This window comes from Phyllostomus hastatus, unplaced genomic scaffold, assembly GCF_019186645.2.
Source record: "Phyllostomus hastatus isolate PE091 unplaced genomic scaffold, TTU_PhHast_1.1 phas_scaffold_39, whole genome shotgun sequence".
In the NCBI taxonomy this organism is placed as follows: domain Eukaryota; kingdom Metazoa; phylum Chordata; class Mammalia; order Chiroptera; family Phyllostomidae; genus Phyllostomus; species Phyllostomus hastatus.
The window spans coordinates 11,421,131-11,437,702 of NW_025334028.1; the positions used below are offsets into that span (position 1 = coordinate 11,421,131).

The 16,572-nt window shown below is 39.7% G+C and overlaps 1 protein-coding gene and 1 pseudogene across 11 annotated transcripts in view; one reads left to right on the forward strand and one right to left on the reverse strand.

Moving 5' to 3' along the window:
* Positions 1-16,572, forward strand: part of AFF1 (AF4/FMR2 family member 1) — a 192,672-nt gene that overhangs the window by 151,206 nt on the left and 24,894 nt on the right. For 10 of the 11 annotated variants that reach the window (XM_045819950.1, XM_045819943.1, XM_045819947.1 and 7 more), the window contains 4 exons: positions 6,412-6,490; positions 6,616-6,653; positions 8,695-8,851; positions 14,774-15,712. In XM_045819950.1, the coding sequence (XP_045675906.1) occupies positions 6,412-6,490; positions 6,616-6,653; positions 8,695-8,851; positions 14,774-15,712 (1,213 nt within the window). The remainder of the gene's footprint in view (positions 1-6,411; positions 6,491-6,615; positions 6,654-8,694; positions 8,852-14,773; positions 15,713-16,572) is intronic. The other variant, XM_045819949.1, reaches the window with a different exon arrangement.
* LOC123806699 lies at positions 10,457-12,832 on the reverse strand (annotated as a pseudogene).

Below are 16,572 nucleotides of genomic sequence, written 5' to 3' on the forward strand. Positions count from 1 at the left end.
CTAGAGTTGTATTCATAGGATCTAGAGTAGGGCCTGGCATACAACAGTAAGCACCTGAAATAGATGTGGAAGGAAAACTATTACACATCAACTGGATTAACTACCTATAAGCAATATTTAATAAACATTATTTCCAGCAGTAATTTTTCTAGATTTTGTTTCTAGTCATCCGGTATGTCACTTTTGCATTAGTATATTATTAGTCATAGTTACCGATTTAATCTTATTTTTTAACTTCAAGTTTTCCTTGATTTATACTCTTGTGATTTTTTCATCTTTATTTGACCTCAGGTAATCTTCACTTCATCCATGGAGTTTAAATAATTTTTTAAACCTGTGACAACAGTTTTACCTTATCAACCAGGAGCCCAGTCGCTACACTAAGTCACGCACTGAGACATCCCCCTCTATCTTGTTAGCGCATGATCTGCCATGAGCTGTCTCTCCACGAGTCCGAACCCTGCCTGCCAACTGCCCTCATTCGAAAGGTCCCCTTCCGTGTCGTGTCACAGCTGCTTAAGATCTGCTTTGTCGTTTTTATTTATTGTGTGTGAAAGCCTCTTCATAATTTGTAGACTTCCATCGTCCTCTACAAAGCATTTGTAGTCCTTGTTTTTGCCCTTTATCAAAAAAGGAATCAAAGCCTGATGGAATTTAAAATTTTGGGAATTATGTGTCTGCTTCGGCACCCAACCCTTTTCCCTTTCCCTCAACCCATTGCCTCTTCTGTCCCCAAATAAATTTTAAGTGTGTGAGGTTGTGCAAGTTTATACACTCTTACACATTCGTTAGTGGTTTCTAAAACACATTGTTTTACTTACCATTTAAGCATACCTCATACCAGGATTGTGGCTCATTAATTACTGTGCGCTTGCTTTCACTTATTCTTTCCCAAATAAAATGTATGGCCCAAAGATAGGAAACGTTAAGCCAAAAAATCATTGTATTTAAATAGTTTTGTGCTTGGAATTGAGTTGTTACAAAATATTGGCAGTGAAGTCTTGGGCAAGGCCAGTACTGAGGCATGGACACGGAAGAAAGGCTTCCTGTCTTGTGTGTCTTCACTCAGTAACAGTGGGACTTGGAGTCACTGAAGCATGCCTGCGGGAACCGGTGCTTGGCTCTGAGCTTCATGGAACAGCTGCCAGAAGAATGCATTTGTACAAAGGGGCTTGAGAATTGTTTGTTACCTCTAAGTAAAAAGTTCACCAAACCAGTAGTGTAAAATGTGATCAGACCTACATGGTGGTTCAGAGTTGCCTTACCTGAGCCTTTGGCCTCTTGAGCAGTGCCAAAGTAGGCCGAATGGTGCCATGTGCTTTGAAATAGCTGATTTGTCTTAGCATTTGAAAGTAAAATGAGTTATTTGACCAGTTTAAAAAGTATATAAGGTTTCAACTTCATTGACTTTTGCAAAGGAAAAATAGCAAATTTATTTTATTCCAACAAGATAGCTATTTTATTTATTTGTCCTTTCTCTTTTTATTCAGTTATTTTCTTTTAAATTAAAGTCTTCTATCTGTGGGTGCTGGAATTTAGATTCCATTGCACCAGTCAGGCCTTTCTAGCCGTTGGGTCCTGTGTGGGCCAGAGCAAGGGGATGGGGTCAGATGGAATGGCTTATGCATCCTGGCTCTAGCATATACCAGCTTCATGATCGTAGGCAAGTTAGGTGGCGGATCTGTGCTGTTGCCTCATCCTTGGAACCTGAGGGGATGATCAGAGCCAGCCCACGGGGTTGTGAGTAAAGGGAGTGCGTGTGAATTTCTGATCACAGAGTGGGTGCAACTTTGTGGTACTATTCCTTTTTTAGCAAAAGGGGTGCTTTTCATTCAGCCAGGTTTTTAGGGTACCTGCCAAGTTCTAGATACAGAAATTAAGAAGGTACAAATGACTTGATACTGCCTCAGAAAACCTTACAGTTGAGTACATCCCTTGGGCCTTAGGTTCTCTTGACCCAGATTTCTTCTCCCCACTACGAACTTGCTGGTTTATGTTAAGCTACCAACTCTGATGATGTAAACTGTGGTTTCTGGAGGAATCCCTAGTTACTGTTGGCTGAGTGGACACACACTGACAGTGTGGCATGCATGCTAATTTTTGTGTCAGATAAATTATACCCATGAATTTTGATTACGTGAAATGCTTAGTACAACCCATGTGATGAATAGATTTTGTTTGAATTTATTGGTGTATCATTCATCGCTTTTTAACTGTGTTCTTTGGAGACCCTGCAGCAGTCTTCCTCCAGTGGTCGCTGCCCCTCAGCTGCTAGGTCCCCAGTAAGTTTCATGCCTAGGGGCCTGTTTTGTCGTCCTCTACTTAATGCTCTCAAGAGGAGATTTTCAGAATCTCAAACAGCATTTTTTTTTTGGTCCCTTTTATTCCTTAACAGCAAGTAGAGCTAAAAGTCACAACATACACTTTCTGATTTACTCAACGTATCTCACATAGTTTGTGATCGGCTTTAGGAGAATCTATTCATGGGAGCTAGGCATTCAGTAGCTTGGCAAACAACCTACGGGGTGTTTAGCCCTTTGCTTACAATGGGAAGCATGGTTGACTTGCATGGCCATTGATGTTTCAGGAAATTAAGGCAAATCAGTTTCATACAAAACAAATCCAGTGACTGTAAACACAAAGAGGTTCATTTACTGTGGTTTTGTTGTTGATTAATACTGAATACACTTTGTGAGATTTTTCTCTTATGTTTATTCCAAAGTTATATCTTTTATCTTTTGCTTGTGTGTGCACCAGCCAAGCCACTATTTAGCAGTAAACTTGTTGGGTGACTTTCCCATATATACCATTGTGATTTCTGCCAAGTCCTGTATCTGAAGGCTGTGTTTTCTAGCCGTGCTAAAATAGGAACTTAGCTTTCCTTAGATAAATATTAAGCAAAATGTATATTTATAAGCTGTTTTCATGTTTTTAAGAAACTTACATAGGATGTTTTTTAATACATTTATTGGTGAAAATACTTCTTGGAAGAATTACAACACTGCATGCAGACAGTCATTATGAAAGAGCCAAGTTTTATAATTTTTTTTATTAGAAAATACAGTGATTTTACCACAGATTGCCAAAATAATGATTCCTGTTTGTCTCAGTGGCAGGTAGTGGGCTTGCAGTAAAAATAGTTGGTAAGATTATTGAAGAGGTATTTTTAGAAATACTGAAGGGTTGTAACCTCTAATACAATTTGCTTTTTGAGCATCTATAATACTGAAGCAGACTTATTTTTTTTTCACTTTCACTTAATAACATTTCCTGAAATACTCATGCTCATAAATTGTGGGGGAGGGGAGTAGAAGGAGCATTTACTAATTTATTCCTTTGATATTTAGGCATGCCCATGAAAGAAGGTAAAGGGGAAGAGATAAGGAAGGGGCTAAGATGTGAGTTCATGTGCATATTGGAAAGTGTTCATTTTTAATATTTAGGTTCATCATAAACCACACTGCCTAGAGATGAGTATTAATACAACTTTGGGGAAGTGAACTGAGTTTTTATTGGGACCAGAATGAGGTTAAACATTTTCTAGACAGTGATATCATTTGTATTACTACTCTTTTCACTGATCAGTGTTCAAGCAGACAAAAGAGACTTTTGTATGTATGAAAAGTAAAGTTCAATAGTAATAATGTCCTTTGGACAAAAGTGTGGGATAAGTGTATTCTCTGGTGACTGTTGCCTGATACTGTGTATATATTTAATTTATATATAGCACTTTTTAAGTGTCTGGCACTGTTCTAAGCATTGTACACATATTCATTTGCTGCTAATTCATTCAATGGCTAATCATTTATTCTAGTTCTTAGAGAATATTGAAGGAAATAATTTGAGTGTGTTCCCTTTCTTTTCCCTCCCTCCTTTCCTGTCTACTTACCTACCTACCTACCTACCTATCTTCCTACCACGTGGACATGGGGACTTCAGTCTTCGGCTGACAACAAATCCCTGTCTTGTGGTAGTTCTGCCTTTCATGTTCAGATGTGTGAAAGATTCAGTTTTGAGATAGTAAGGAGCTTTGGACTGAACTAGTTTCTGTGTTATAATTGTAAAACTTATATTTCCATGAAATAAAGGATTGGATGAATAAATAAATCCTATACATATCCCACCCCTTTTTGGTGGGGGGAGGATTATATTTAATTGATTATGCTATTACAGTTGTCCCAAATTTTCCCCCTTTGCCCTTCTCCACCCAGCACCACCCACTCCCCCAGGCAATCCCCACAGCATTGCTCATGTCCATGGGTCATGCATATAAGTTATTTGGCTTCTCCATTTCCTATACTGTATTTTACATCTCCACAGCTATTCTGTAACTACCTGTTTGTACTTCTTAGTCCTCTCACCTCTTCACTCATTCTCTTACAACCCCCTCCCATCTGGCAGCCATCAAAATCCTCTCTGTATTCATGATTCTGTCTCTGTTCTTCTTGTTTCCTTAGTTTGTTTTTTAGATTCAGTTGTTGATAGATCTGTATTTATTGCCACTTTATTGTTCATAGTTTTGATCCTTTTTGTTACGTAGTTCTCTCTAACATTTCATTTAATCATGATTTGATGATGATGAACTCCTTTAGTTTTTTCTTATCTGGGAACCTTTTTATCTGCCCTTTGATTCTAAATGATAGTGTTTCTGGATAGAGCAATCTTGGTTGTGGGGTCCCTGCTTCATGACTTTGAATATGTCTTGGCAATCCCTTTTAGCCTTCAAAGTTTCCTTTGAGAAATCAGCTGACAGTCTTATGGGAACACTCTTGTAGGTAACTGACTTCTTTTCCCTTGCTGCTTTTAAGATTGTCTCTTTATCTTTAACCTTTGGCATTTTAATTACAGTGTGTCTTGGAGCGGGCCTCTTTGCATCCCTCTTGTTTGGGACTCTCTGTGCTTCCAGGACTTGCATGTCTATTTCTTCACCAAATTAGGGAAGTTTTCTTTCATTATTTTTTCAAGTAGATTTCCAATTTCTTACACTTTCTCTTTCCTGCTGGCACCTCTATGATAAGAATGTTGGAATGCCTGAAGTTGCCCCACAGTCTGCTCACACTATCCTCCTTTTTTTTAATACTTTTTTCTTCTTGTTCTGATTGGTTGTTTTTTGCTTCCTTCTGTGACAAATTATTGATTTGATTCTTGGGTTCATCCACTCTGCTGTCATTTCCCTATAAGTTGTTCTTTATTTTAATTAGTGTATCCTTCATTTCTGACTTGATCTTTTTTATGCTGTTGAGGTTCTAACTAAATTCCTTGAACATCCTTATAGCCAGTGTTTTGAACTCCGTGTCTGATAGATTGCTTATCTCCTATTTGTTTAGTTCTTTTTCTGGAGTTTTTATTTGTTTTTTTCATTTGGACCGTGTTTCTTTGTCTCCTCATTTTGGCAGCCTCCTTGTGTTTGTTTCTATGTATTAGGTACAGCTGCTATGATTCCCTATCTTGGTAGTGTGACCTAATGTAGTAGGTGTTCTGTAGTGTCCAGTGGCACAGCCTCCCCTATCACCTAAGCCAGGTACATGAGGTGTGCCCCTTGTGTGGACTGAGTACACCCTCCTCCTGTGGTGGAGATGGATTGCTATTGGCAGGTCAGTGGGATGGATTTACCCAGGCCAGTCAACTGCGAGGACTGGCTGTGACCACTGTCCACCAACCTCTGCCCTCTGTGGAGGATCAGCTCTGTGAGAGCAAGGTGGTGGTGCTCCAACATGGTGTGTAGCTGTCCACTGGCTGCACAGGCACTGGGGTTTCCTGGGTAGTGTAGGCCAAGGTCAGCCCCCAGTGGGTTTGCCCAGGGTCACACTGCTTGGGGTATAAAGCAATCTGAGATGGCTGCTGCTTGTGCTTCTCATTGAAGCCAAGCTGTGAATCTAGGCTGGCTGCTGCTAGTGCCAGGCCTGGGGCCCTTAGCAAGAGGTTTGAGTTCAGGGGCCTAAGTGAGGCTGCCTGTTGCTTGTTTGAGAGGATTTAGGAAGTTGTGAAACATGAGCCAATGCCAACCTTTCATATGGAAAAATCTCTGTTAACAGTTTGTGAGGCATGTAAGTTGGATGGAATGGAGTCTCAGGGAATCTCCAGGGCAGGGCAAACAATGTTAGCTAGGTTGACAGAGTCTCAGATATATCAGCCACCTGCCAGCTCTGTGGCTCAGTCTGGATGGATGTTTTTTCTTTACTGCCGTAGTTTTCAGACTTCCATTCAGTTTGATTTTTGATGGTTCTGAGTGGTGGTTGTTCCATAATTTAGTTGTAATTTTGATTTGATTATTCACAGAGGTGGTCTCTGTACCTATGCTGCCATTTTGAATTGAAGTCCTCATCTGTCCCATCCCTTAGTTTAATCATTAAGCATATTTTCTGTTTATATCTTAAAAGGAGTTATTAGAAATTATTCTAAATTCTACAGTGTCTGTGTCCCTGCCCGTTTTAGCATGCTTGAAGATGACCTTCAGCTCAGTGACAGTGAAGACAGTGAGATCGAACAAGTAAGTTTTGTACATCCTGTAGTACCAGGAATCCTTTTAAATCTGTCTAACATTTCTGATCTGCTTATCCTAACCTGTTTTTTGTTCTCTTCCTTGTCCTTCTTCCCCTTATTGTGAATGCCTAGACCCCAGAGAAGCCTCCTTCTGCATCTGCACCACCAAGGTACCGTGTGCGGGTTTCTCCTCACCTGACAAAACGTTTGCATTTTCCTACAAAATGGAAAAAACACAGCCTTATTTAGTACTTTGGTAACTTCTTCATGGGGAAGGAGAGGGAGGGTCACAGTTAAAAGAAAGTACCTGTTTAATGTTTTGGAAGCCTCAAGCAACCTTGGAGTGTGGGTAACTCTGTAAAGGAGAAAGAGCCCCTGCACCCACCTGAACCATCAGTTTGGATGGTTAAAATCTCTGAGAATTTAAAATAAGCCCACATCACTTTCATCAGTATTATGTAACCAGTATTTGAACAGTTATGCTGAAGAGTACAGTGTTTCTTTGAAAGTGACAAAAGTTGCTGTATTTTCAAAAATTATAAAGCTGAAATTTACATAGTGCCTGTTTTTTTAGTCATGAATTTTCTGTTAAGTTGCTTTGTAAATGGACTGGCAGTAAGTACATTTTAGTGTGATGGAAATGGCACTGTTTTCATTTAGTAAACAGCTTCACCATGTTTTAGAAAACATTATGTTTTCATTTTTGGAAATGGAAACTATCTGAACTACTCCTGGTACTGAATTTAATGATTTAATTTGCCAATGCCTGACCTTACAGACAAAGAAGAGTTAAGTTGCACCATAGCTCTTTGACTCCCTTGAGATGCGGTCGTCCATTCCGAGACAAGCTTAGCAATAAAGACCATCGCGTACATGCGATGTTACAGTTAATGTGGAGGAAGCTCATGTAATTGTGCAAGGTCTTATGGATCTATAAGCTCTGCTCACTTATTTATATTCCATTTTGTTCAGTAATTTCTAGTGACTTATAATGACTCATTAAATATGACAGAGTAGCCTAACTTGAAAGTGGAGGAAAAGAAAACAGAAAAAACAAAGTGAGGATAAATCAAGGCAGGAATAACACTGAAAGTGATGATCCTTCTGTTTTTCATCACTGACTTAAGCCCTTTAGCTGCCAGTGTGAAAATGACCACAAACTTGAGGCAGCATTTATATGAGGAAATTATGTCATAGTATAGTTTGTTTGTTTTAAAATGACCTCAACTAGTAATTTTATTTGTTATATTTTTAAAATTCTACTTATCCTAATATAGTTTTATTTGATAAATTTAATATTTTAGGTAAATTTGAAGGCTCTCGAGAGTATAGGTATAGATTTACTGCTTTTGCTAGTTCCATCAAAGGCAAGGTTTTCAGATGTATTCTGAAATTCTGTTTATGCCCAGCAGTGTTTTCTCTGCTGATGCAGAGTTATTGTCCTATTTTGGAAACTTGGAGTGGTTAATCTCTACTTCTGCTGATATTTGTGGATTATCCTAAACCACTTGTAAAGAATGGCCTATTTTATAATTCTGCCCAAGAGTGTGACTGGCTTGCCTTTGAGGTCACTTTCCAAAGGTACAGCACCATTTATATTCAATAGTCTTTGGCAACCATACAGTTCTCATATAGACTTTCTCTATATAGAGGGAGATATTAATGTATTTGCTATTCTTTCTTAAATTAACTTGTTTGCATTACCTATAGCAGAGGTCAACAAACTTAAAGTGTCAGAAAGTAAATGTTTTGGGCTTTTTGGGTCATACAGTATGTGCTAAAGCTAGTCAGCTTTGCTTTTGCAGTGTGAAAGCAGACATAGATAATACATGAAATAATAGGTTTGGATGTGTTCCAATTAAACTTTATTTAGAAAAACAGGCAGCCAGTCCAGGACATGGTTTACCAACCCCTAATAGAAAGCACCCAGCATCTAAGTGAAATTAGTATAGCTCGAAATGTTTTCAGGAGTGGGCTTCTCTTTTATGAAGTTATCAGGTGAGCTATTTTAAGGGATTTTTTTTTTGCTGATTTTTGAGCCTTTATAGTCCTTTCTGTCAACTGGACAATACAGTAATTTAGTAATGTTTGGTAATACTGAAGCGTTTTCTTTTGAGTAGCAGAAAAATAAGGAAAGCAGGAAATAAATAAAGAGGGAAAAAATCCACCTTGCGTGGTGTCTTCAGATGATCTCTTTTGGTTGCTTTGCAGCGCTCCACAGTCGCTTCCAGAAGCAGCGGCCTCAGCACATTCCAGTGGTGCAGAGTCAGAGAGCACCAGTGACTCAGACAGCTCCTCGGACTCGGAGAGCGAGAGCAGCTCAAGTGACAGCGAGGAGAATGAGCCCCATGAACCCCCGGCTCCTGAGGTACCGTGTCCCCTCCAAAAGACCATCTTAAGATGGCAGCATTCTGGGGCTAGAGTCCACTGTGGGCCAGACTGTGGGACTGAGTAGTTTTGTCCCCTGGGGCAGTGTTTTAGTGCTCTGACTTTGTGTGGAACCAGCTGTTTCTATTTACTTATTTCTTACCAAACGTTTGGCAGTGGAGGTTTGGGAGAGAGGTCTTCTCTCTCCTGTTTAAAATGATAGGTTCTTCTCTGTTGTTGCTAGTGTGTTTTAAAGGGCAACTCATTAAGAATGTTTGCACACCATTTTCTTTTCCCTTCTTTTGAGAAGAAAAGTCATTTTTAGTAGACTGCTGTTTTAATATTAATGAGGATTCTTTTTGAAATTTCAGGAATGCATAAATTAAGGAAAGCAAAAGGAGGCAGCCTGATTTAGCAAAGGGCAGGAACATGAACTACAAATGAGTCTTCAGAGGTTCTATTTTTGATTCACTAAAAGCCATTAAAATGATGGTGAAATGATTTTGCCAGGGCTGAGTTTCTTTGCACCCTCTGCCCCATGTAAAACAGTGATAATTGTGTTTGCCTGTCACCGCCCTTGGGAAATACTGTAAAGGTAAACAGATGAGATTGAAAATTTCAAGTACTACATTTTTCTACAGGATTTATGCTACCTACTGGATTGTTGGTGCACAAGAAATTTAGTAACAGCTAATAGGGTTGCCAAATGTCCTCAAGACTTAGAGTAGCAATGTAAAACTTATGCTGGAGAAGGCTACTTGGTGAAAAGGGAAGGTGTTTTGGGTGAACTAGACCAGCTTGTGTAGAGAGTTATTCCACATAGTTAAAGATGGGCATTCTGGAAAATGAAAATTTCTGATTAAGAAAGTGTTAAAGTTCTCAGTATTTGTGTCTGCTCTTTAGAAAGCAAGGCAGTTAGTTCCACTAGAGCAGTGACTGGCTCAATCTCGGAATCACGGAGTGAGGCTTAGAGCCATGTCTGAGGGCGAGGGAGGCTGACAACATGACTGAGTGTCATTTTTTGTTAGATGTGAATTATGACTGACCCAGAGTAATTGCTCAATAAATATTCTTTTGGAGTGAATAATCATAGATCAGCATTAACTACACTTGGAGTGCCTTTCAGATTTTAGAAACTACTCTCTGTTTCTGGGGGTTCTTTGTTTCCTTGTGTGATACTAATTGCTATTGAAATAATCTTTCTGTGCCCCAAGGAAAAAGATATTGAATATGCCCGGTGGACAAATTATATGATTGTTCACTGTTAATGTTTATAAGATCTTTGCTTTGTGTCTCACCTGGTTCAGTAAGAAAAATCAACATGCTCCTTATGTTACTTAAAGAAGGAACGGAATTCAACTAAATAATAAGATTATATTCTAATAAAGTAGAAATGGCAGTAGTTGAAATTTTAAAGAAAGATTAATCTGGAATTTGATTTAGTGAAACATTTATACCTCTTTGCTCAAGAGGTTACTGAAATAGAGACTCAGATAAAAAATAAATAAATGTTCCTATCCTACTTTATTTTTAATTTTTATTCTTTTATTGTTATTTATTTAAAATGTTAGTTTATGTCTTTTATTAACTGACATACAATGACTTGTCATCTGGGTTGTTGGAAGTAGCTGGGCAGACAACATGCACCACAGTGGCGTCTGTCAGAGTGGCTGGCCATACAGCCGCCGGCACCGCATTCACCTGAAGGTGCTCTTGGTTAAGGCGGCTAATTCTGCCATTCTTATCCACCATGTCATATATGGGACAGCCAGCTTAACCCTCTTTCTCTTATGCATATTCTTCTTGGGAGTGGTGTAAGACTTCTTCATTTTCTTAGCGTTACCACGAAGTCTCAACACTAGATGAAGAGTGGACTACTTTTGAATGTTGCAGTCAGACAAAGTACGTCAATCTTCCAGTGGCTTGCCAGCAAAGACCAGTCTTTGCGTATCAGGAGGAATTCCTTCTTTATCCTTCATCTTGGCCTTTACATTTTCTCTTGTACCTGAGAATTTGCCCTTGAGAGTGTTCTTCCCCATAAGGGTTTTCACAAAAATCTGCGTCTTGGCTTCAATTCCACCACAGATGGTGGGTCAGGGTGGGGAGGGAAAAGCCTACATTACTTTTTTAAAAAATTACCTTACTAAATAGGTTCACATTTGTACTTTCATATTGCTGCGCAAGTCTTAACTTGGTGTGGTTTGTATGTTTTATACTGAGGTTCGACTTCCCTAGAAATATTTTGTTTTTGCCTGGATTTTAAACCTTTAATTTTCCTGAAAGTATTTAACTACTTTCCTTTTCTTTTAAAATGAATAGTTTCTACTCCCTGGCTGGTGTAGCTCAGTGGATTGAGCACGGGTTGCAAACCAAAGTGTCGCAGGTTCGATTCCCAGTCAGGGTACATGCCTGGGTTGCAGGCCATGACCCCCAGCAACCACACATTGATGTGTGTGTGTGTGTGTCTCTCTCTCTCTCTCTCTCTCTCTCCCCCCCCTTCCCTCTCTAAAAAATAAATAAATAAAATCTTTAAAAAATACAAAAAAATGAATAGTTTCTTTATTGTAAATCTCCTATATTAGTTGAGAGTAACATGAATTCTATACATAACAGGCCATAGTTACTAGTTATTACTTTTTTACCCTTTTTTAAATTCTATTTTTAATACTAAGGAATTTGCTTTTTATGACTATATTTTAAATTCATTTGATGAAGTACTTTAGTAATCTTATAAGAATCTGAAATGTTGTATGCTGCCAAATGAGCTGGTGTGAACTTGGGAAAAAGCAGACTTTCGGTGTTTGCTTTATAGAAGGGATCAAAATATAATCCTCAGCTTTTGAAAATATATGGGACACCTCACCTTTTTACTGTTTAAGTAGAAACAATAAATTCAGGGGAAAAATGATTTTGTTCTCTGTTATTCAAGGATATGCTTAGTTTTCTAATCTGTTCATTGTCTATTTCTTTGGTAGTTAATGACCTTGGTTGATTGCCTATGAGGCTCTTAACCCTCCCACAACCCTAAAAGGTTGGTAGCTTTTTTTTTTTTACCAGTAAAGAAAGTAGCAGCACTGAAGATTCAAACCCATAGCCCTTTAACTCTGAAGCCTTTTTATTTCCTGCTATACCATGCTGCTTCTCTTCTTCCTTCTTTGCTACTCTTTTTTCTTTTAATTCTTGGAAGCATACTCCCTCACAACTGTAATATTTTACTAGAAAAGTAGACAAATATTGTACATAGCTCAAAGCTTTTTATACAAAATCATAATTCATTCTAAAATATGTGAACTATTGCCAATTTGAAAAATTAGGAAAGAGAAAGGGACATATGGTCAAACATTTATTAAAATGATTAATGAAAATATATCATATTTTTTCACTTTCAATGTGTAATGTGTGAGTTACTGCAGTTCTGGCGGGTTGGGGACAGAGCATGGGGAAAGGCAGAGGGAGAAACAAAAACTCAAATCTCGATCCTGTCCAGCACTTGCACACTTAAAATTCATTTTAAAATCTATTTGTAATCAGCCCCTTATGTAAAAGTTTCCCCCATTCCAACAGTGAAATAATACCTGACCTTGAAAGAATTCTATCCATTTTACATCTTTATAGCAGGTACACAGGAAGGATTGCCCCTACCCCTTCCCCTCCATCTGGGCACACCAACTCAATTTGACTGTGCAATTGGGCCATATGCCTGCCTTCTGGACATTTTTAGGACTGCAGTGGAAGAAAATGTGTTTTATTTCTGTAACCAGGACGTTCCATTAGGGACTGCTAAATGTATCTTACACTGTCCTGTTTTGGGAGAGAAAAGGCAAATGATATCTCTACCAGAATTAACCTTTCTCATTGGTTCCCACATACATACTTTTCTGTGTAGCATGTCAGTGACTGGAGTGCAGTTGTACACGAAGCCCTGGCGAGGTGTAGCCATACCTTTCCCAGGAAACGGTTTGGAAGGCTTGGTTCCTGACATGATTGTCACGTGGTATCTCCCACTGCTTTGTCCCCAGTTAACCACTAGTATTACCACACCCTCAAGCTTTCTCAGGAAACAGTGTTTGACAGGTAGGTATTGTGTGCTAATCTTTTCTCCACCCTTAACAGTCATCCTGTCTCGTTAGAATATTGAATACAGTTTTAGATTACCCATGACAAAATTTCTGGCACGTAAGAGTGCTTTCTTTCTTCCCTTCCTCCCTGCTCTGAAAAATCAAAAGCGAGCCTGGGTGTGGAGCTGGTGTAAGTCAAGGGAACTGAGAAGGAGATGTGCTATTCTAAGCAGCAACATGGGGTGAACAGAAGAAAGCAGTTATATAGCCATCTTTCTGCTGAAGCATGGTCTCATCTGGTTCCTTAAAGTTCCTGTTAGTTCTGTCCTGTTTCAATCATACTTAATTACCTTTTTTTCTGGCCTGAAAGCCTTTAAATTATATTCATCTATCTTGTATGTATTAAGTTCACATGTATTTTTAGAGTTGAATATTTGGGACATTTCACTTGGGAAGATTGTTAGCAATCTTCCCTGTAAAATGTCCACCTACTGGAGTGACCTCCTTATCCATAATTGAATCAGTTAAATTCTGTGCGGAATATCTTTCAGCTAACTTTCTGGTGCATTGTGTATGTGCTTTAGTCGTTACTATAAACCACCTGTCAGATGAAAGAAAAACAGCATGAATGAGGCGCTGCTCTTTAAAAAAGTGTACTCATTGCTTACCGTATTAGACACTAATATTTTTATATGGCATATTTATGGGCACAGTCATACACCTATAGGGATGTTCAAGTAACTATCTCAATGTACACCACTGGATGTGAGACCCAGCAGTGAAACTTGGAGATGCAAAGGTCTCATTCTGTTAATAAATACTGACACCTAGTTGGAGAGAGATAGTGGGATGCATCAACTATCAGTTAACAGCAAGGATTTAAACAACAGTTGAGGTAACAGGAGGTGTCAGGGACTTCTGTTTATTTGCCAAATCAGTTGCACAGGTAACCGTTATAATCTCATTGCTCTGAATTGTGTGCTTTGAAGCCTGCCTGTGTGTCTTAGAAAAGTAGGGCCACTTCAGCTCACACTGCCTGTGACAAGAGACATAATGCTTGATTTTTAAAGAATTCATATGGGACGGATGCTCATCTAACGTGCCCTCACCTGATTCTTTTTATTAATGTGTTCAATTTGAAAATCAGTATCTATCTTAATATACTGAAAACTCTTTACAGGTAAGTGCTTATAATGTTTTTAACTAAATAAGAGAAATGTCATCTAGTCTGAAGAAAGTAATTTTTAGTTGAAAAGTGTGTAAAGAAAAGGATAAAGCATGAAAACTATAGCTGATCACCAAGACTTAGTTTATTCATTAGCTTTCTTCTGAAAATCCTTGAAAAATAATTCTTTTTATTGCCTATTATTTTCTTTCTTTATTTTTTTAATTTAAAAATATTTATTGAGCATTGCTAGATGCTGTTTAAGGCTTCCTATTATTTTCTGATAGAATATTTTTTGAGCCAAAATGTGTCAGTTGTGTTTATATAACTTAATTACCATTAGAACAAAATATTAATTGCTGTTAATACTGTGATTACCATTAGAACAAAATATTTATGTTACAAAGATTTCTCAGCAGGTCAGTGGTCTGCTTTGGTCAATACTTAATGGTCTATTGTTAGTCAATATCTACTAAAGCAAAACTCCTGTAGCACAACAAATTGAAAGATGGGGTTAAGAGTCAATTCTTATAGATTGTCACCTGTAATTTGAGGAGGATAAAAAGGACCTGATCTTAAGTGTGGAATGATTGTGTCTCCCAGGACAGTACTGTAGGATTGGGTGAGTAACCAAGGGAAGAATTGATTATTGTATTAACCTTTGGTCAGTTAACACTTTTCTCTTTTTCCTTGTTTCTAGCCTGAACCTCCTACGACAAACAAATGGCAGCTAGACAACTGGCTGACCAAAGTCAGCCAGCCAGCAGTGCCACCAGAGGCCCTGGGGAGCGCAGAACCACCACCTCAGCACCCAGATGAGAAGGGCAAGGGTGGTGATGGTAGCACCACTGGTCACGAGCACTCGGAATCCAAAGATCCTCCCCCCAAAGGCTCCGGCAGAGCCCCACGGGTCCCTCCTGAAGGCCATCACACTGGCAAGAGGAGCTGTCAGAAGTCCCCTGCCCAACAGGAGCTGCCACAGAGGCAGACTGTCGGAACCAAACAACCCAAAAACCCCATCAAGGCCTCTGCCCCAGCGGACTCTCGGGCCAGCTTGCAGGTAGAGAGTGAGCCGGGACCTCCCCATGGATCCAAGGACCAGCCTTCCAAAGAAAAGCCCAAGGTGAAGACGAAAGGGAGGCCCCGTGCTGGAGACGGCAGAGAGCCTAAGCCAGCTGTGCCAACCCCCAGCGAAAAGAAGAAGCACAGGGGTGGGCCCCCGGCCCCCTCGAAGGTGCTCTTGGGTCCTGAGCCCACAAATGACAATGTGGAGGACAGAAGCCCTGAGCATTTGGCCCTCGTTCCCCTGACTCAGAGCCAGGGTCCCACACACGACGGTGGCGTTAGTGGCAGGACTAGTGGCTGTCGCCGGGCAGTGGTGGTGCAGGAGGACCGCAGGAAGGGCAAACTCCCGGTGCCTTTGAGAGACACCAAGCTGCTCTCCCCACTCAGGGACACTCCTCCCCCACAAAGCTTGATGGTGAAGATAACCCTCGACCTCCTCTCCTGGGTGCCCCAGCCACCTGGGAAGGGCAGCCACCAGAAGAAACCAGAGGACAAACAGCCATCGGCAGGGAAGAAACTGGATTCTGAGAAGAGAAGCTCAGACAACTCAAGCAAGTTGGCCAAAAAGAGAAAGGTAAGTAGGGGGCACTGGCCTTTCCCTACAGTGTAGCCTGTACCTGCTGTTGGCTTAGGGCTGCCTGTACTCAGCCCTTGATTGCAGCCCTGAGTTGTCTTAGAAGAGGCTGGAAGTGTCTGTTTGGATGTGAGATAGGCTTTGCTCCTAAACCAGTTACTCCTTTGTTGCAGACTTGGGTGCTTCCCACTCTCCAGCCACGCATCACCACATGCCAGATGCCGTCAGCAGCCTCGCCCGTCTGAGAAAAGATGAGGCACTCCTAGAAAAGGATATCTTATTTTAGGATAATATAGCATTGGGGGGGTACATTTTTATTTATTCTAATAACATTGATATTTACTTCCTGGCTCATTTGATTTTTCTCTAGAAATTATAAACCTTACATGAATTGAAATGTTAATTAGTGTCTGAGTTCCTGAATGCACTGCCCTACACTAAATTTTACTCCTGCAGGATGATCTTTCTGATACTGACCCTGCGTCGGGGCCACATACCACCTCACTGAGTTGAACACCAGATTTAGAACCCATGACCTCCACTATTGACTTCTGTTAATAAGCAGAAGAATATTTTAAAAGGTTTTAGAGCTATTGTATTAAACTTATGGTTAGGATATCTTGTTGAGTCATATAGGTAGGAATGGTACATTGTTAAGTATTAAAAATCTGTCATTTTATTTATTACAATTTTTGGAAGTTTCACTTTAAAAAGGAACATAGTAAAAAAAAAATCTCTCTGCATTACTTAGACCCTCAGTTACATGGACAGATTACTATTTTGGTCAGTCTCCTTTCTTCCTTTATTCTTAATCATTGAGCCCCTGATAGGGTGTTTTTGCTGTTTCTTGATGAAAGATT